Source organism: Dermatophagoides farinae, chromosome 3 (assembly GCF_024713945.1).
Source record: "Dermatophagoides farinae isolate YC_2012a chromosome 3, ASM2471394v1, whole genome shotgun sequence".
Taxonomy (NCBI): Eukaryota; Metazoa; Arthropoda; class Arachnida; order Sarcoptiformes; family Pyroglyphidae; genus Dermatophagoides; species Dermatophagoides farinae.
Window position 1 is genome coordinate 2,004,571 of NC_134679.1, and position 21,092 is coordinate 2,025,662.

At 30.6% G+C, this 21,092-nt stretch overlaps 9 protein-coding genes across 13 annotated transcripts; 4 read left to right on the plus strand and 5 right to left on the minus strand.

The window, feature by feature from the left end:
- Positions 1–219: 219 nt before the first annotated feature.
- LOC124498399 (actin-like protein 6A) lies at positions 220–2,225 on the minus strand. The gene is made up of 4 exons (XM_047062144.2): positions 1,915–2,225; positions 1,488–1,849; positions 1,074–1,428; positions 220–1,012 (listed from the first exon to the last, which is right to left on the minus strand). Exons 1-4 carry the CDS (start codon positions 1,934–1,936, stop codon positions 384–386), a joined length of 1,368 nt encoding a protein of 455 aa, XP_046918100.1. The 5' UTR covers positions 1,937–2,225; the 3' UTR covers positions 220–383.
- A 28-nt stretch (positions 2,226–2,253) lies between these two features.
- On the plus strand, positions 2,254–3,208 carry LOC124498402 (glucan endo-1,3-beta-glucosidase). Its single transcript, XM_047062150.2, has one exon. It carries the CDS (start codon positions 2,254–2,256, stop codon positions 3,061–3,063), a length of 810 nt encoding a protein of 269 aa, XP_046918106.1. The 3' UTR covers positions 3,064–3,208.
- A 109-nt stretch (positions 3,209–3,317) lies between these two features.
- LOC124498405 (uncharacterized) lies at positions 3,318–5,267 on the plus strand. The gene is made up of 2 exons (XM_047062152.2): positions 3,318–4,118; positions 4,369–5,267. The coding sequence occupies exons 1-2, from the start codon at positions 3,318–3,320 to the stop codon at positions 5,194–5,196; spliced, it is 1,629 nt and encodes a 542-aa protein (XP_046918108.2). The 3' UTR covers positions 5,197–5,267.
- Positions 5,177–6,599, minus strand: LOC124498400 (choline/ethanolamine kinase). Its single transcript, XM_047062145.2, has 2 exons — positions 6,091–6,599; positions 5,177–6,022 (listed from the first exon to the last, which is right to left on the minus strand). The coding sequence occupies exons 1-2, from the start codon at positions 6,541–6,543 to the stop codon at positions 5,276–5,278; spliced, it is 1,200 nt and encodes a 399-aa protein (XP_046918101.1). The 5' UTR covers positions 6,544–6,599; the 3' UTR covers positions 5,177–5,275.
- A 61-nt stretch (positions 6,600–6,660) lies between these two features.
- LOC124498404 (uncharacterized) lies at positions 6,661–7,633 on the minus strand. Its single transcript, XM_047062151.2, has 2 exons — positions 7,200–7,633; positions 6,661–7,134 (listed from the first exon to the last, which is right to left on the minus strand). The coding sequence occupies exons 1-2, from the start codon at positions 7,497–7,499 to the stop codon at positions 6,835–6,837; spliced, it is 600 nt and encodes a 199-aa protein (XP_046918107.1). The 5' UTR covers positions 7,500–7,633; the 3' UTR covers positions 6,661–6,834.
- Positions 7,634–7,707: 74 nt separating this feature from the next.
- Positions 7,708–12,877, minus strand: LOC124498401 (carbonic anhydrase 1). 5 transcript variants are annotated; one of them, XM_075729787.1, is made up of 7 exons: positions 10,656–10,897; positions 10,186–10,328; positions 9,417–9,484; positions 9,151–9,258; positions 8,836–9,039; positions 8,521–8,781; positions 7,708–8,456 (listed from the first exon to the last, which is right to left on the minus strand). In XM_075729787.1, exons 4-7 carry the CDS (start codon positions 9,200–9,202, stop codon positions 8,137–8,139), a joined length of 837 nt encoding a protein of 278 aa, XP_075585902.1. In that variant the 5' UTR covers positions 9,203–9,258; positions 9,417–9,484; positions 10,186–10,328; positions 10,656–10,897; the 3' UTR covers positions 7,708–8,136. The 5 variants fall into 5 exon arrangements, with proteins under 5 accessions (XP_075585902.1, XP_075585901.1, XP_046918105.2 ...); XM_075729786.1 differs by lacking the exons at positions 10,186–10,328; positions 10,656–10,897 and adding an exon at positions 9,797–9,902; XM_047062149.2 differs by lacking the exons at positions 9,417–9,484; positions 10,186–10,328; positions 10,656–10,897 and adding an exon at positions 11,827–12,877.
- Positions 12,878–13,769: 892 nt separating this feature from the next.
- LOC124498169 (tetraspanin-9) lies at positions 13,770–15,344 on the plus strand. Its single transcript, XM_047061887.2, has 2 exons — positions 13,770–14,698; positions 14,763–15,344. The coding sequence occupies exons 1-2, from the start codon at positions 14,372–14,374 to the stop codon at positions 15,144–15,146; spliced, it is 711 nt and encodes a 236-aa protein (XP_046917843.1). The 5' UTR covers positions 13,770–14,371; the 3' UTR covers positions 15,147–15,344.
- Positions 15,292–16,071, minus strand: LOC124498170 (uncharacterized). Its single transcript, XM_047061888.2, has one exon. The coding sequence runs from the start codon at positions 16,007–16,009 to the stop codon at positions 15,347–15,349; it is 663 nt and encodes a 220-aa protein (XP_046917844.2). The 5' UTR covers positions 16,010–16,071; the 3' UTR covers positions 15,292–15,346.
- Positions 16,072–16,334: 263 nt separating this feature from the next.
- LOC124498168 (uncharacterized) lies at positions 16,335–20,168 on the plus strand. Its single transcript, XM_047061885.2, has 7 exons — positions 16,335–16,874; positions 16,973–17,407; positions 17,474–17,581; positions 17,644–17,895; positions 17,970–18,302; positions 18,356–18,450; positions 18,511–20,168. The coding sequence occupies exons 2-7, from the start codon at positions 17,378–17,380 to the stop codon at positions 19,541–19,543; spliced, it is 1,851 nt and encodes a 616-aa protein (XP_046917841.2). The 5' UTR covers positions 16,335–16,874; positions 16,973–17,377; the 3' UTR covers positions 19,544–20,168.
- Positions 20,169–21,092: the final 924 nt, after the last annotated feature.

Here is a 21,092-nt window from a genome sequence, read left to right on the forward strand (position 1 = left end):
AGCAAAATATGTTTTTCAAGGTGAATTTCTTACGAACTTTTACAAACACTGATAATTATAAATGGAGATAATTCAAAGACAAGTCAAGGTATTCACACACACACACACAAAAACAAAACGTATGACATTGATAATCAACAAAAATGAAATGAAATCGAATTTTTTTCTGGTTAAAAAAAATTTGATGATGACATTCAATCGACCATCATTATCACAATCTCATTCGCAATATTTTTATTTCAAAATAAAAAAAAATAGCAAATGGTCATCGACATTATATTAGGAAAATTTGATTTGATTTTGCCGGTTTTTAATCAAAGCAACAGGTGGCATCATCTAGTGGTCATCATTTAGCAATAATATTAATTAATAATTAATATAAATTATGTAGTCAAATTATCTTTATGAATACAGGATTTTCCGGATTCATCATATTCAAGTTTAGAAATCCATAATTGTTGAAATGTACCCAAAGATGCCAGAATAGATCCACCAATCCATGATGCATATTTACGTTCCGTTGGAGAATTATTGGCAACAACTTTATGGCGTACATTTTTTGGGGCCGTAGCCATTATTTCATTTGTCATACGATCGGTGAATCCTTCGACCAATGTGTTTCCACCAGCCAATATGATTGTCGATAGTAATAATGGTCTTATATCGATATCACATTCACTAACGCTTGACAACAATAGATCGGGATAGGTAAGCCAATCTTTCGGTAGATTTGATAGATATGAATATGAACAAGATGTCGGTGATTGTTGCTGTTGTTGTTGTATGAATTCAGATATGTTAAATGATTTGTTGAAAAATATTTCGGGTATTAAAAATTGATCGTTCAATGAAACGTCCATATTGTAGCCATCAGGAAAATGATAATTAATTGGATCATAATACTTTTCCGCTTCGTTACGATCATATTTGGTGTCATAAACTTTCAATACTGATGCTTTATAATTACGTATTTCGGATAATAACATATAATTTTGCCATGAATTTGTCAATCCTGTGTTTAACATTTCAAAGAGAATAAAAATAGTGTATGGAAAAAAATTTATAAAAATTACCATCAGTAATCTGCCGTTTAGTCCAAATGGCCGTTTGTCCCGGTTCAACTGTCTGTTTTGATTTGATCATATAATATGGATTAACTTCGACTTTCATTTCATTTAAATGTTTATAACATAGACTTGTGATAAATTCTCCGGCCAAATGGTTACGTTTAATCGCTTTTTCGATAACATAACCTTCGTAGACAGGAATGGCAGCCGTATGATCGGCACCAGAATCGAATACAATTCCAGATGGTCGCCCAACACTGAATGCTACTAGCATGGCATTTTTGGCCAAATAGAATGCTGGTACATTATATTTCTCGAACATTATTTCCGTTATTTTTTCACGACATTTTTTCGAATTCCACTGTAAATTATAATAGAAAAGTTTTCATACGTAAAAACAATGACAATATATTTTATTACCGAAACTTCCGAAAACATCACTGGATGTTGTGATGATTCAGACATAATGTGTCGAGCATAAATATAATCAAGCATCTTTTCAAATAAATCCCAATCGTCAATCATTCCATCTCGAAGAAATGTTTTAATTTCTTGACCAGAACGGGCAACATTCACTTGTGTAGTATCAATGTAAAATCTTCGCTCTTTACTACCAGTAGGTGTTGAGCCGCTATCTACACGATCCATTTCGGTGGCCAATTTACTCGGGGCATCATGTATGGCAACAATGGAAGATATTTCAGATTTTGGTGCATCTTCACCAGCATAGCCAACTTTTGTGGAAAAACTACCAACATCGAAAACAATGGCGCCAACTTCGTCTATCAAATCATATATAAAGTATAAGAATTTTTTTGAATCAAAAAATTGATTATCATCAACAAACCTCCACCATAAACATTAGACATGATTTGTTAGGTGAATTTAAATGAATTTGAATTGAAATGAATATGAAATTCTGTTTCAAAAATATTGTCAAACTCAAAATTCTAAACAAAGCATGTATGGGCTAAACATAAAGGACGTTTATTCTCTTTTTGAACCATTCGTGCAGACAAATGACAAATTTTTTGCTAATAATTAATGTTGGAATTGGAATAATTGTCAAGTGGTTAGATAAATGATGATACTTTTCTAAATGATAAGACATCAATCCCTTGTGCCTATATTAATATCGTAATATGAATGAGGTTAGTAGGATTTTTTAAAATCGTAACATTGTAAAATGATCTATTTCTTTTGGTTTATTTTTGCTGCTGTTATCGTTGATTCTTCCTATGCTGATTGGCATCTAGTCTGGCAAGATGAATTCGATGGTGAGGAATTGAATTTAAATTATTGGAACTATCAACTCGGTGGTATTAATTTTGGTAGTCATGAAATAGAGTACTATACGAATCGAACAAAAAACATTCGTATCGAAAATGGCCATTTGGTGATTGATGTTCAGATTGAAAAATATGATTCATATAATTTCACATCCGGTCGAATTCATGGTAAACAAGCTTGGACATACGGACGATTTGAAGCTCGAGCTTGTTTGCCTAGTGGACATCAACTTTGGCCCGCAATTTGGATGATGCCTCATCACAGTAAATATGGTGGCTGGGCGGCAAGTGGTGAGATTGATATTATGGAAAATAAAGGCGATCATCCTGCCATTTTTGAATCGACTATTCATTATGGTGGTAAAAGACCTTATAATACACATACGGCAAGTGGACCTCGTAATTTTCACAATGATCTTAGCAAAGACTTTCATTTATATGCTATTGAATGGGATCCGAAAGAAATCCGTTTCTTTTTGGATAATAATCACTTTTTCACTGCTAACATCGATCGAATGATGTGGTCGGGCAAAGGTCCAAATCCTTATACCCGAAAAGGTCAACCATTTGATCAACCGTTTCATTGGATTTTGAATGTTGCAATCGGTGGTACATATTTTGGCCCTGGACCTTATGTCACACCAGAACAAGCAAAATATTGGCCAAAGTCTACGATGGAAATTGATTATCTACTTGTTTATCAATGATAACAATAATAATTTTAAAAAATTGAAAATTTATGATATTGATTACTTTAACTTTTACTTCTATTTGACTAAAAACTAATCTGAAAGAATGTTATTATTGTTTTTAATTAATAATAAACACTTGAAAATCACCTGATTTGTTCCACTCGTGTGTTTGTAATTGATGATCATCTCGACGACGATTTAATTTTTTTTAAAAGATATTAGTTCGTACAATTTGAATTTGAAGCTACAATTGTGCATCAGTAATCAACATGATCGTTCAATACATTTTGATATTATTTGTCTTCACCATTGGCACTTCGATGGCCAAATGGCAATTGGTTTGGCAAGATGAATTTAATGGCGGACATTTGGATCAAAATCATTGGGCATTTGAAACCGGTGGCAGTGGTTGGGGAAATAATGAATTAGAATTCTATACGGCTAATCGTTCGGAAAATGTACGCGTTAAGAATGGCCATCTGGTGATCGATGTACGTGTTGGATCATATGGTGGCCGTGATTTTACATCAGGTCGAATTCATACAAAACAAGCTTGGACTTACGGAAAATTCGAAGCTCGTGCTCGACTACCAAGTGGCCATCATCTTTGGCCGGCGATTTGGATGATGCCACAGAACAATAAATATGGTGGTTGGGCTGCCAGTGGTGAGATCGATATCATGGAATATCGTGGTGATATCCATGATAAAATCGAAGGAACCATACATTATGGTGGGGCATGGCCGAATAACATCTACACCGGTAGTGGACCACATCATTTCAATGTTGACTTTAGCCAAAACTTTCATAATTTTGCCGTCGAATGGGATCAGCGAGAAATCCGTTGGTACATGGATGGACAAAAATATTTCAATGTTAACATTGATCGAATGATGTGGTCGGGCAAAGGACACAATCCTTACACGAAAAATGGACAACCATTTGATCAACCATTTCATTGGATTTTAAATGTTGCTGTTGGTGGAAATTTCTTTGGTCCAGGACCATATGTTACACCAGATCAAGCCCGTCATTGGCCAAAACATACAATGGAAGTTGATTATGTTCGTGTTTATCAATGGCGATAAATTTTCTTTCATTCATTTTGCAATAAGTAAAAAAAAAATTTTTTGAATAAAAAACTATTGAGATTAAAATAAAGTCAAACAAGATACCGTATTAATGACAAATACTTGAAACTAAGAGATTGGGGCCACTTGTTGATCCAATTATTTTGATCGATGACTATGATGATGGTGATGATAATAATGAAGAGCTTATATAATGAGAAAACACAATCGATAAATGATTTACATTAAGATTTTGCCGATACAAATGATGTTTAAATATTTTTTTGTTTTTGTTCTACTAGCTGGATCATCACAAGCCGAATGGCGTCTTGTCTGGCAAGATGAATTCAATGGTAATCAATTGGATTTGAATCAATGGAGTTATGAAGTCGGTGGTAATGGTTGGGGTAATAATGAATTGGAATTCTATACGTATAATCGAACGGAAAATGCTCGTATCGAGAATGGAAATTTGGTGATCGATGTTCGTGTAGAAAATTATCGTGAACGTCAATTCACATCGGCTCGATTGCATACAAGACAAGCATGGACATATGGTCGATTTGAAGCGCGCGCACGTATGCCATATGGACATAATCTTTGGCCAGCGATTTGGATGATGCCACAGGATAGTATCTATGGAATATGGGCTGCTAGTGGTGAAATCGATATTGTCGAATATCGTGGTGATAATCCCGATCGTATTGAAGGTACTGCACATTATGGCGGCACATGGCCAAACCATATTTATTCGGGTAGTGGACCACGATCGTTTAGTGTAAATTTCAGTCAGGATTTTCATACATTTGCATTGGAATGGGATCATAAACAATTACGATGGTACATGGATAATCAACAATATTTTACATTGGACATTGATCGAATGTTATGGTCAGGTAAGGGTGTGAATCCGTACACCAAAAATGGTCAACCATTTGATCAACCATTTCATTGGATGCTTAACGTGGCTGTTGGGGGAAATTTTTTCGGACCCGGCCCATATGTTACGCCGGATCAAGCTCGCCAATGGCCTAAACATACGTTGGAGATTGATTATGTTCGTGTTTATCAGCAATAAAATTTATTGATAGCAAAAATTTTAAACAAATCCCGAATAAATAAAAATTAAACAGAAATTTCTTTTCATCATTTCAGTATTAATAATCAATAATTTTTTCTTCAATCAATAAATTTTTAAAGTTCAAATACCGTTTGAACATGAAATTCACTCCTGTAATAATTTTTTTAGGTTCAAATGGAATATCTGCAAAAATTGATTCCTTTTGATGCAAAGTTACTGCCATAATATTAATGAGAACAAATAAGCAACCGATTTTTGTTTCGTTCATTATCTTCTGACATGAATTTTCTGCTCTTGTCGAATAACCAGGATCAATTTGTTCCCAACCTTCAAGATAAAGTTGGATAAATTTTTCAATAACATCATCAGATGGAAGACCGGTATCATCGAAATCAAGAAAGTTTCGATCCCATTCCATAAGAAATGTTGCTATATCGTTTCCACGAAATCCATATGAACTATATTCGAAATCACAAAGAAGCATTTCCTCACTGTCTTTCAACACCATTATGTTGCTGCCACGAAAATCATTATGATTGAAAACCATAGGACATTGATCCAGATAGTGTCGAATGAACGAATCGAACCAATCCATTTCGGCAAGGAAATCATTTTCAAGTAGATATCTAAGATTTAATTCTTTAGCTAGTGATGAAACGTTATGGCGTCGATATCCTTCATGACTATAACTCGTTATAATATCAAGCAAATAGAATTTATCCTTGGCAATTGGAATATCCAAATTATTCAGTTGTGCTAGAAGATATGCTAGTTTTTTTAGCAATCGATCATTGTGTTGATGTTTCGGACGAAATTGTTCATGCTATATTTTTGGAAAGAAAAAAAAATGTCATAAATTCAAAATTTATAATTTAGACTTTGGATAATTACCTCATGATACGATTGAATTATACCATCCGGTAATATACCAAACACTTTTGGTCCTATTCCACGTTCACTGATGATGATTGAAATGATTGTATCACTCAATCGTTCATCATCTGAATCATCATCGATAACATCTTTTTTAAAATGTTTACTTTGATAGAATTTAATCGTTATTGCATTATCGGTTTCATTGATGCTATTGTTTAAACCAACATAATAAAGTTGATTAGTCAAACCACCGCTTATTCGACGGACATTCAAATCATTCGTTGTTTTACATAATCGTTTCCATTGATCATTATTTGCCATATAAATCTGAACAAGTTTAAAACATCGATTACTTATATCATCGGGTGTTTTTCCACGAATTAGATCATCTGGATTTATGTCTTTGAATTGTTTAAACAATTCCTTTTCAAGTTTTTTTTCGGCCTCGTCAATCGATTTTGAAGTCATTTTTAATGTTACAACAACAGCAACAAATGATCAGCTAAACGAGCAACAAACAAACTCATTTTATAATTTTTGAGATTTACATTGAAAAAATTATCGAGAAAACACGAGACATTCCACTTATCAATTATAATTTATTATTTTTTTTATTGAGTCATATAATCGGTTTTATTATCATGATCAAAAAAAATTAAAAAAGTAAAGTACCACAAACTTGAAATCGATATAAATCAAAAGATAAGTTAATTTTGCCATCTTCATCATCATCAATGCCATAACAAATGATAACAAATTTTAAATATTTTGTTGCTGCTCTTCTTCTTCTTCTTCATCCTGTATTTTTTGTTGTTTTCTAATATTCATCAAATCATTCACATAGAACAATAGAACTGAATAGAATATTATTGCCAGAATCATTTGTGCTAAGGTTACATAGGTACGCATCTCTGTATACATGACAATTGTACCAATTAAATTGATCATACCCAATACGATATAAATCAAACTAAGCCAATAATGTTCTTTGATAACAGCAACTAGTCCAATCAAATCGATAATTATTTCGGTAATGTTTGTATAAAGCTCTGTTATTGACTAATAAATAATCAATAAATCATGCCAAAATTTAAGAAAATAATTTTTTTATTTTGTGAACCGACCTGATTGAAATCTTCATCATCGGGCTGTTGCTTTTGATATTGATCATAGTAATCAATATAATAAGGAAATATGGCAAAATAATTATATTGACGAATTGATTTTGTTGAATTTGTCAATGCCATTCGATGTTGATATTTGCTGCCAAAATAATTTGATGTCATAATCAAATTGATCACCAAATATAAAAGAATAATTAAATTGATCAAATTCAATATGATTGTTAGCCATTTTTTCAATCTAAATCCATATGGTGGTTTCACGATTCGATCATTAGTTTGTGCCATTATCATTGTGAACATTTGTTTAAGAATATTTCTAGTTTTTGATTGAAATTTTCTTTTTCTGATTATAGTATTCAAACAGAAAAAAAAGAGAACAATAAGTCGTAAAAATGATTTGAAAATGCAATGATTTCAAAATAACAATGTATATCATAAGCACACATCATCATAAAGAAAATAAATAAGTTATTATTTACTAGCAATGACTGACGGTCAAATGTCATGGTTAAATGCATCATTTTTTTGTTTATTATTTCAGTTAATCATAAAAATATACTATATATGATGAGCACGATATATAAGTTGACAAAAATATAAATAAATCTTTTGTGTTTGAATAATAAATGTATGATGAAATCTCACTTGTTGTAGTAACATTTTTAAAGATTAAGGCAACAATTATTATTAATTATTATTACGTTTATACGACGAACAAACGAAAAAAAAAACAGTAACAAAATATATTATTCTCTTCTTTGTTTTTATATTATAATAATAAAAATATATAAATTCTGGCTCTATGAAACAAGCTAAATAAATTTGTCTTTTTTGAATTTTTTTTTCGTTTATATATGGAAGAATTATTATTTGATCATGATGATGATGATCATCTTCATCATCGACGATCAAATAAAATGTTGATTAAATTAGATTGTCAATTTGATTCAATATCCAATATTGGTCGTCCATGTAAATCTTGAATATCGCGATAATTTTCATGAACAAGATGATTACTATCATTGGATGATTCTTTTTCATAAAGTTTTCGAAATTCAGCAATTTGATTTTCACAGGCATTAATTGGCGTTTTCATCAAATGCCAAAGTACGGATTCATTGTATGGTGGAGTGGTTAATGATCCTAAATAGAACCAATAATTGGGTGAATGACGATCGGGCACCAATTTATTAAGGTCCAAATGTTCATCTTGCACGGAAGTTTTATCACCTTTGTATGGGATTGTTGGAACCAAGTCTGTGAAAGAAAAATCGATAATCTACAATGTCTATTTATGATAGAATTTACAGATAAAACTTACTGTCAATGATGGTAAAAACTGGATGTGGTTCCGATCCAATATCAACGAAAACACCAATAACAGCAAGGCCATCTTTACTTTGTGTTTGTGCTTGTTTTGGATCCGAATATTTTGTTGAATTCCAATGGACCAAATGTAATTCACAAGGAAATGTTCGACCATTCACCGTATGTTCAGAGCCGGTTTTTGAATCACGGCCCCAATGAGCATGAATTTGGAGTAAACGATAACGATCGCTGCCCAAAGTACCCCCGGTAATTTCTAAAAAAAAAATGAAAAAATTTAATAGAGAAATTAATTAATCAATTTAATTACCACAATTTTTTGCATGTTCATCTGGAATGCTTAATTGCCATCCATGACCAGTATTCTGTAAGGTCATTTGAACACCATTCAATGGATTGTAATCAATATATAATGGTTTGGAACCATCTTGCAGAACGGAACGTTTTGTTCGTTCATTTACAACATTATTCGTACTAATATCGATCGGTGATTGTCGTTTGCCGGTAACTGGTACTAAAACGAAAAATTATATAAAAAATAAATAAATAAAAAATGGTTACAAATCATAACACAAGGTAGCATGGAGTTTGATGATTTTTCAGAAATTTTTTAAATCTGACTAACCTTCAGGCAATTCACGTTGTTGTTGTTGTTGTGGTTGGACTGCGGCAGACATTGTTCATCAACTTGTTATTAGAAGATTAATGGTGAAAATTTAAAAAAAATAAAAATCTAAACAAAGCAAAAAAAATAACAATAACCGATTAGAACGTTTTGAATGACAAATGTTGAATGATCGAATAGAATCAGCATCAATCAATTGATATATATAAAAATAACATTGAAAAAAATAGACAAGATCTTATAATCATCAGAGATAATATATATACCGATATCGACATTGGATGGATTGTTCAAATGAAATGAAACATGAAATCGATGACATGAATCAGCACCTCTATTTTGTTTTTTTTTTTGTCATGAAAAAAAATAAGAGAAAAAACATGTCAATCGATTTGATTGTCGTTGTTCAACATCAACACCACAACTACCATCTCATCTCATTATTATCATGACAAAAAAAAACATGTTATTGAATAATATTCGAATCGTTTGGGTTTAATTTTAATCATTTGTATCGAGACGAATCGATCGAAAAAGTAATTAAAAATAAATTCAGCTATAAATTATTTTCATGTTAACATAGGTTTGATCTTGTTTTATATTCGTAAATGAAAAAAAAGAGAAAAAGTTGAAACAAACTAATCACCTTTTTGTTCTGGCAAACAAACAAACAATGAAAATTAAACGAACTTAAAATTAAAATTTCAGAAAGAAACAAAAAAAAATCGGTTAAAATGTACACGAATTGAATGATTATTTCACAAAAATTGCAATGTTATTGAATGTTTTTTATTTTTTATTTTTTTTTGGAATTGAATGATTGCTTCAACGAAAAAAAAAATTTGCAAAGTATTATCATTAGAAGTAGCTTACTAGTTAGCTTTGTCACTTTGCTTACATCACCAAGTCATTTCATGATGATGAAGGCCATGGTTTTATATTACTTAAATTATTATAGCCATTTTACAATAATAATAATATCAAAATACATTTTATATACCAGGAAAAAAAATGAATGTGTGTGTGTGTGTGTACTTTTATATGGTTAAATGACATGGATGGCGTCATCATTATAAACGATGATGATGATGATGATGATGATGATGGCGACAATCTAAATTGTACAACTGAAGAATGTGACTGATTTCTTTTGAAATTTTATATATCCACTATATTCTCTATATTATTTTTTGAGAGAAAATTGCGAGTAAAAAAAACATCATTTCATTTGGTTGGTTAATCCTAAAATGATCAGTAAAAAAAAAAGAAAAAGAAAAGAGATAACACTAAGTACAGTGGTACATGTAACAACAATAATAATTTGTTCGAGAAGAAGAGATTATCAATTAACCAACTATAATCATCATCATCATCATCGTCGTTATTATGCAAAAAAAACCTCACATTTAGCTGATGGAATTATAGCTTGACTGCCCTACACTGTATATGTGCAATGGAAAACATATATAGAATATTGGCGACAAATGTTTACTACTGACGCCTACATAATGTTTAAATTATGAATAAAAAAAAATCATAATGATGATGATGATGATTATGTTTAAGATAATTGCAATTGACAAACGAAAAAACAAAAAAACATTTGATGAACAAATCCAATGATGATTTTTTCATACAAAAAAAAAACAAAAATGTTTGCTAATACAGAATAATTTTGTTTTGTTTCCGTTGAAACATTTAAACGTCAAAAATAATAAAATATTCATGTATAATGACCACCATAATCTGATTGGTTTTTTTTTCTATATATATGAATTGAATGAAATGTGATCACGTTTTTTTTTGTTTCTGTTGTTGTTGTCGTTGTTGTTGTTGTTGTTGATTGGTTGAAAATGTTTTTTTTTTCTGTCGACATCATAGGATCATTGCACTTTTTTTGTAATATCTAACAATTCAAATGAATTATATCCTGTGTTTATTATTGACTAAAATTGTAAAATTGAAATTTGTTTGCCAGGAAATGTTGATTATGGTGATGATGTGGATTGGCCAATGTCAAAATGTCAATTATTTTTGTTTTCATTGTAAAACACAATGTATATGTTTGGTTGATTGTTTGGTTCTTTTAAAATGAAAAAAAACCACAATAGCAACAACAACAACAGGATGATACATCAATAATAAACAATTTTTTTTGTTGTTGTTGTTGTTCATCAATTCCTATTATTATTACTTGTCAATGACAAGAAATATTTTTTTTTTATTTCATTTCAAATTCTTGCAATATTTTGAATGATTAGAAAAAAAAACAAATTATCATCGTCAATTTATAGCAATCAATAAGGATGATGATTACAACTGCACACACACACACACACACACCTCAAATGCTATATGGCTAATTTCACATCTACACCTTGTATTGTATTTTTTTTCCCGCCAAAATAATAATTTAATCCAAAACGGCAATCACCATTGTAAAAATTGAATTTTCATCTTTTCTTTTTTTTTTCTTGACCTTGACAATAAGATTATTCCTGACATTAAATGTGGAAAAAGTAAATAATGAAAAATTAAACACAGAACAATTCTAACAAAGAATTTTTCTTATTCTAACCAAATTATAATTGTTCATAATAATTAAATGCACAAATTGATGATAATTAAATGGGACATTAATTCAAATTAAAGAAAAATTCATTTTAATTGACTTACATTTTCGTTTCAATTGATGATTATTAAATTTGATTTATTCAATGCCACCATTGTTTTTGTTTTGTTTTGTTTTGTTGTATTGTTTCTACCCAATTATAAACAGAAAAAAAGGACATACAAGAACCAATAGAAGACATTTTGTTGATAATGGTATGGAATGTGCGGATTAACGGACATTTCAATGAATGAAATAATAATGTGACAATCAGAGTTACAATTGTCGTAAATAATGATGATGGTTACTTATATATCTGGATTTGGACAATTGGGATGGATCGGATGAATCTCTTGTTTTGTATCTGTGTGTGTGTGTGTGTATGTGTGTGTAATGTGATTTGGCGGTTTTCTTTTCATTCTTCGTTTGTTTCGATATAGAGATAGAGAATCCAAAAGGAAAAAAATTCGTTTAATTTTGTGCGCAAGTATCATTTTTTGACGATCATTTCGATGAATGGATGGATACGTTTCAATAATGGTTTTTGATGGGATTTCCAATATATCATCAGCGTGAGTGTGTGTGTGTTTGTGATTGTTTAATTGAATGTTTCATTTTTTGATATGGACATTTGGATAAAAGTTGTTACAAAAATTTCAGAATTTGTTTTTCTCATTCTGTTTTGGTAAACAAATCATAAAAGAGAAAAAAAAATTCGTGAAGAATATCGAATAACATACATTCCATCACAGTGACGATAATTGATTTAAAAATGATGATGATGATGATATCTGGCCAATGGAGGAGACAAAATGTTGATGAATGTCAAGGACATTTTTCTTGCTCTTTTTTTTTGTCAATGATTTGTCGAAGATGATAATTATTCATTCACAGAATTTAACATCAATTTGACATTTGTGAATTGAAATTTTTTCATCACACATACATTCACACACACAATACCTCTCTTTTGTAGATCTCTATCATCAATTTTTTTTTGTTTGCATTTGTTTGTTCGAAGGAGAAAAGTTGGCCAAATACGTCAATTCTTATTTACTATACGACAAATATGATGACGAAAATATATAACTTGCATGTATGCATTGAATTAAATCATCATCTCTTCCGCGTATACCCGCGAGTACGGAATTTCGATGCAACCAAATATTGAATTTGGTAACGAAAAATAAAAAAAAGGCTAATGTAATACAATCAACAATACCGCTACTATTATTACCACCACAACTACTATAGTTATTTGACATTGAGTAAAGAATTCATTTTTTTTTTTTTTTGCTTTTGATTTGAGATGTACTCCACACACACACACACTGTGGGTGGGTGGTTGGTTGGTTGGACGAATAAAAAAAAATTCTGGAACGGATAAATTTTGGTTTTAAGAATGTCTTTCTTTTTGTTCTGACCCCTCCCTTAATAAATCGATTATATATAAGTCAAATCGGTCAAATTGACTATGCGGTAATAGCTCACATCTTAATGTGTGTATTTAGTGGGTGTAACTTTATTGATTGTGTTTTTCTGATCGAATGTTTTTGCCGTATAAGTCATTTAAATAAATTATTAATTATATTGAATTCATTATTGTAATTTCCAAATTGATATCCATTTATCGATACGATAGGAAACAAAATTACTTTCCAACAAATAACAATGAAATTGAAAAAAAAATACTTGGTCCAAACTGTCAAGGTCAAATGATGTTCAGATATATACCGTTGCCGGATAAAGAATTTCAACAAAAAAAAACCGATAAATGAATCGAATGATTACCCTGACATCTAGTATTCAAGAATAAAAACGAAAAAAAATACTGTCCGATTCTGACGACATCTATCGTTCACCAATACAATTAAAGTTGCTAATTTTTTTATGATTTATTTTTTTTATCAGAAAAAAATTATACGTTAATCTAATCTCCTTAACCTAATCAATTGCTTTGTAAATAAAATTGATTTATCATCTTTTGTTTTAGCCATCACATCACATTATTTATAAACATTAAATCGATAATCCTTAAAATCTGCTACTGGAAAATTTCATACAGTGAATGTGTTTATCTGCATGCATGCATATCGAACTTTTTTTTTTTTTGAGTGGCATGAATGGCCGCCGCTGATGAACGTTTGAATAAAGTTGTGTGTGTGTGTGATTGTCTTGACTCACTCATTCAAATTGCTGCGTATTTTTATTCGAATTTCCATTTTTCTTCACACAACCGACAGACACACACACACATTAACTGACACTGTTGAGTGATATACTTTCCTGATTTCTCTCCTAAACAAAATCCCATTGCAATTTGTTGATTTGATCAAAAATTATCAACATTTATTTTATTTATTACAGTTGAGCCCATTTCTCATCCGCTTATCAAGAATAATAATATTGACATTTTTTTTTTTTTTTGATTTGATTGCTTTTGTGGTTTCAGTCTTTGTTGTTGTTTTTGATTGTATCAAATGTAAAAAATATCTATTACATACGCAGTGTTAAATACCAAAGTTTCTTGTTCTTCTGTCATTTGATCTATTTTCACCAAAAAAAATCAGCATTTTTAATTTTGACCAAAAAAAATATCTAAAAATCAACATGGGACAAGGGTCTATTTCCTGTATGCGATACATTCTGTGTGCTTTTACACTTGTATTTGTTATATTCGGCATTCTGCTATTGTATACTGGATTCTCAACTTTCATAAGTTTGAATCAATACAGTCTTGTCGTACATAATCGTCCGGATGGAGCAACAATCGTTCTTTTGGTACTTGGTTTCGTCATCTTTCTCATCTCTTTTCTGGGATGTTGTGGTGCCATAACAGGCAACGATTTTATGCTCCGTACATTTTCATTCATTCTCACTTTATTATTGTTGAGTGAAATCATCGCTGTGGCGTTTGTATTCACATTCAAGAAGACGGTAATAAATTATTATCTTTATATAATCAAGACATAATTTTCATTGTTCTTTTTTTGCGAAATAGATCCGACAATCGATGGAAAGTGGCCTGGATGAAGCGATTCGAAAATATCATGATGATGATGATTCAGCAATCAGTAAAATGATTGATGATATTCAAACACGTTTCGCCTGTTGTGGTGCCGATGGTCCAGGTGATTGGAAAAATAATACTAATTATCATGAAAATGGTTTATTGCCGAAAAGCTGCTGTAAAGATGTTGGCGAACAATGTTCCATGTCTGGTCCACATTATACACGAGGATGTGTCGAAATCATTTCCGACGAATTACGTAATTCGGTTAGCTATCTTGGATCGTTGGTGATCACCGTAATTGTCGTCCAAATTATTGGCTTGATTTTCTCCTGTCTTTTGTCTGGTCAACGTCGCCAATATAATTATGTTTAATCATCACTTGAAATACACACACAAACACACATTATTTGAAACAGAAAAAAATGGTTGAACCATTTTTTCGCATTTTACAAACCAAGAAACTTTTTTTTTACTACAAATTTGGGTTTTGATTATAAAATGTAAATATACATCATACTCGAAAAGCACAAATATTTAATCTCAATAAAAATAAAGATTGACAAAAATAAATGTTACAATTTTGTAAAAATTATATTTCTATTCGATATTCTATAATTCAGCTCCATTGTTGATTGGTCATGTCGATTAAAACATCTTAGGATTCCGTTTATATGTTGTGAATAGCCGGTTTTTGGACAATCACAATCAAGCCAATAATCACATTCGAAAATTAGATTATTGACCAATTGATTCCATTTGGATCGATCATTTGAAATCATTGACATTCCAATGAAAATTTTACCTTGTTTTCCATATAACATTGTTTGAATTTGTTTGATTATGAGAAAAGTTTTTCTGGCCGAAATTCCCAACGAATTGAACACCTGAATATCATCGATTAATATGAAAGATTTTTCCGGCATTATGGACAATTTTGTTTGAATATCTTCAACGAATCGATCAGGATCAATGACAATATCATAATCGAATGTATCGATAACTTTTACTAAGCCATTATCAATGTAATTTTTTAGATTTATGCCACATTTCATCGAAACAGCACTGTAATGTTGAAGATTTTGGGCCAACAAAACAATAAGAATAGATTGTTTATCTTTAATCGATTGTTGCAGCAATAAATCAAATGCAAATGGTGATATCAATGGACTTTGATTCGTATTAATAATGAATTGACATTTGTCCAATTCAAATAATGATTGAAATTTAAATATCATGATGATGATTATTTTGATTTTATTTGATTTGATTTGATGATAATTCCAAAGAAAAAAAAATATTCACGTGGTTATTTTGTGGAATATATTAATTTCATACCGAGAAAGTATTACTATTTGGTAAGCCATCTGGTGATGTTAATAATATACTTAAATATTGATTCGTTTCCAGCGTATTATATAAGTCGAATGTTGTTCCAGGATCGACATACATATATGTAACTGTATTTGTTGAGTATTTTTTTTTTAGTAGCATGTGTAGTAAAGTATATATTGCAGGTATACTAATGCAGAGATAGGTACGATACGATGAGACAAAAAAAAATGGTTCAATTAGAATGAATTCAGAGTTAACAGGAATCGGACCCTATTCTGATGTGTGTTATACGGTAGAATTTTCCCAGATTCTCAGCCAATGTATTCGATGCATTGAATATGCGCTCGAATTGAATAATAATAAAAATAATCTTGAACAATCAACAATCAACAACAACAACACAGCAAATAAATTGTGTAAAACTCATTTAGAATTTGTTTTTTTTTTTTTTGGTTTGGATTTTATTTCTCATTATTATAAGACGAAAAAAAAACGATAAATACGAAATGGTTTTACCACGATTGCGACCGGGCATCATCACCATTCAGCTAATATATATTGGTGGCTGTCAAATTGTTATTAATCTAACTAACTGAAAAAAACAAAAAACAAAACGAAAATAAATAAATAAAGAATAAATAGGTGGCTCCCAAATCTGCTCTATATTTATTCTTCTATAGTATAGTCTATTATTTTGGTTACATTTTGGATCTCTTTACAATTTCTGCCATTATTTGCAACCATAATTAATGACTTCTATCTATTGAGGTATTTATTTCACATGACTCGAAAAAAATGGTCCAAGTTTTTATTTTGTTTTTTTTGTTTTGTTTTGTTATCGGTGCCCATTCTTTTTTTTATGCTAGGTGGTTTTTTTTTCATCTCATCTCTCTGCGTTTCAATCAACCGCTGTCAAAACAAAGAAAAATTTTTTGAATCAAACTGACCCGACCGAAATCACCGAATGCACACCATAATAATATATATACGATTTTCATTGCATATCAGCAACAGCAACCAAAAGTGAATATGGTTTTTGTTGTCAATTTATTGATATTGTTGAGCTAAAAAAAGATTGAAATTACCGGCGACGTACATCAGATCATCTAGTCATATACAAATGATGATATTATTTGTTATTCTTTTACTGTGTTGTTGTTATTGTCACTGTTCATCGATCTCATCTATACTTTGTTGATAAATTTTTTTCATCACCTTTGTTAAGATTAACTTAAAAATTGATTGATTGGATGAAGAAAATTTTTTTGTAAATGAATCTCCATTCATTAGTAACTTTGGAGGTATGTATTGTCTGTCTTGCATCATTTTTAACAAATTCAATCATTTTGATATAATAAATCTTTTAGGCTATTTTTATTATAATGCTCATTGTTATCACTTGGCGACAAGATTCTATCGAATTGTTCAAGTGTTCAAGAGATCGTTCAAAAATTGTACGAGATGTTATCTATAAGGTAAGAGCAGCAAAGTGAATTTAAAATATTATTATCATTCGTTTTTTTTTATTCTCTCGCAGAAATTAATTCCAATATTCATACGACATAAAACAAATTTATCTCATGAATGTCCATTCCATCCGGATAGAGAATTTCTTTGGTGGCCAATGTCTTACCACTATGATGACAATGTTGATGATGATGATGATGTTGATGATGGCGTACATGATCATCATTCATATTGGACTTGTCCAATTTGTGGTGTAGATTTTCATTGTTCAGAGCGATTAATTTTTCATTGGGATACTGAACATCGCTATTCTCGGCCATATGTAATCAATCATTTATTTTATAGAATGAATGTTTTTCTATTTTTGACAAATTTTATCAATTTTTTTGCCAATAGAGAGAAGATTTCGTATGTCTAGCCGATTATTGTGACATATTTCGATGTGATATCATTATAAAGAAAATGTTACAAAGAAGAAAACGATTTCTTAATTATTTATCATTTGGCAAAAGCTCAGACATTCGAATTGGCCAATGTGATTCGGCCAATATGGTTATACTACAAGAGATGTGCCTCAATGTAATCCAACAATGTATGATTAGTATCGATATGAATATCACAACAAGCCAAACACTAAAATCGTTACGTAAAGAGCTAAGCGATTCGCTTTGTTCCTACCTCACCTGTGAACATTATCATGATGATCTTTTTACTGATGATGGCACAATAGTAAGTTTTATTCATTCATTTACAAACCAGATTCATTTAATTTCTTTTAAAAGTCTCATAAAGTGCCGATAATTTTATTTACAATTGTTGGATTCATAATGTTCTGTGGATTCATTCTAGTCTACTATTTTATCTGGAATGTTTTCAAGTAAGTTTATCTGGAATTTTTTTTACAATTTTTCACTGATTTTTTTCTGAATCTTTAAAGTCAAAGTTTAATCAACGATAACGATAATGGATCGAAAAAAATTCCGGATAATAATTCTGAACGACAAAATTACGATAATAATTCGAGCTTTGTGGTAAAGGCAAAGAATGAAAATTGTAAAAAATCTTCAAACAGACAAACAAACGTTAACAATTGTAATCATCTTCATAACAAGAAACAATCAAAGTCATCCTCATCTGATAAATTTTTCCAAAATATTTTTGAATTTAATCAAGAAAAATACGATAATGATTCATTTGAATTCAATGATTTAGAACAGAATCAAGTATCGAAATTTAAGGCAAAACTTCATGCAATCAACAGCATAATCGAAGAAGAAGAAGAAGAAAGCGAATTTGACATAAGTGTACATTCATATCCAAATATTAATCGTAAAAATTTACGTCGTAATCAACGAAAAACAAAGCTGCCAATGAAAGAAAATGATTCAAAACAATCATCACAAGAGATTTGTTTCAAAGAGTTGCCCATGAAATTTCATCCGAAATATGTTCAACCAATCAAACATTCATATTCGGATCAATATCCTTGTTACAGTGATCCTATGTCCTATTCATTCGCCATGTTATCCAATAAATCGCGATCATTCTCGCATTCACATTTGCGAAATGTTCATAATCAAAACATTTCATCAAGAATGTTTAGCAAAAATCCTAGACGACAATATTCACTGGATGAAGTGGAATGGGAACCACCAATATCGTCTAGAAATAGTCAAGAATCACATTCCAATCCTGCATTGCAACAATTAACGCAATCGAATGCTCAGACAATTTATTCAAACAAACCAAATCCGATATCACCATCATCATTACCATTAACATCGCGATGTAAATTATCGGAATGGAATGGTCCTCCTCGTCATCGACCAATATCAAAATCAGCAATGTCATATCATATGATGCATCCATCTAAACGACGAGAATTGTATGCCGCTTCCAAAACAAATAGCGATGCAAGTATTGGTTCAGGTAGTAGCCGATGTAGCAATCCGACTTCTTTCAAAAATTAATTAATGAGTCTCGAACAATGGACAATAATTCCATAAATGGCTGATATTTCCCTTGTGCAAGAATTATCCATATTACTTATCTCATAATGATAGCCAATACCACTTGAACCTAATGCAACAACAACCATACCTTTATGATTTTTATTTCCCATCAAATTATTCCTATTCCCGTTGTGTTTTCTATATAACTGCGATCACACACATATACACATCTAAATGAAATGCACACCGCAATTAATGTTTTTTTTTCATCTTAAACACTATTTTTTTCCTTTGCAATCAATCATTTTGAATTTTCAGTATTGAATTACATCGATAAACAGATACTTTTTGTTCTTATTTTGTGTGTGTGGGTGGATGGGTGTGAATAATACACAAATCTCTGAATATGATCCGACTATTGTTTTTCACAGAATTGATTGTTAAAATTTTATTATTTTAAAAATGAAAAATTATACACTGAAATTTATATTTATAGACCATTTGTTCAAATGGTCAAATAATAATCGTTAAATCCCAGAAATTGGATAAAATTTTACTTCCTTTTTTCTTTTCAGAAAAAAATACACGATATTTTTCTCGTTCCAAATGAATAAATTAAAATGACAAAATGAATTTTACCATTATATTAGCCATAATATTGGCCATTTTTGGTGTATGTGTTACTATGGGGCCCCATGAATAACAACGATTGACGAAGGCATTTTTTGAGAAAAAAAAATGATAACGATAATGAACGCAAAAAACATATATTCGTTAAAAGGTTTATTCAACCTCATTCACACATCATATAACACACACACACACACACACACACACACACACACACACACACACACGCTTAAAGAGAATGATCTCTTTTTTTTATTCAGCAAAAAAAAAAAATAAATGATAATACGTGTAAAAGTAGTAACTAATGTTATTTATTTATACATTTGATTGGATTCTAAGAAAAAAAAATCATAATGAAAACAACAACAAGAAATTGGAATCCGTATCCGTAACAATATTATTATATTGTTTTTCTTTTGCTTAGTCAAGGAAAAACAACAACAACAACATTGATAACACTTCATCACTTTGTGTTTATTTCCATATGATGATGATGATGAAAGATTTTCTATTTTTTTTTCTTCTTCTTCTCAACTGTTGATAATCACACATCAACTAAACATTTTTTTTCTTCTTCTTTTTATTGAGTTCATCATTTTTTTTTGGGATATATTTTATTCAAGGGCCTCATTTTTATTTTATTTTTTTCTCTCTCTCTCTCTCTCTCTTTTTCCAAGCTTCAATGATGATAGTAATAGTAAATGGATACAAGATATGAAAAAAAGGGGCCCCAACCAAACAACCAAATCGACCGATCAAACAACTGAACAATCATAATGATAATAACCAAAATGGAAAATTACATAAATGGTAGTCGGATAAAAAAAAGGCATCATCAACTATCTCATCCGCATTCTCTATTTATATTGAATGGACCAACAACAACGGGTTTAAGGTATTAAGGCGCGAATATATAATAAATAACCATCATCAGATG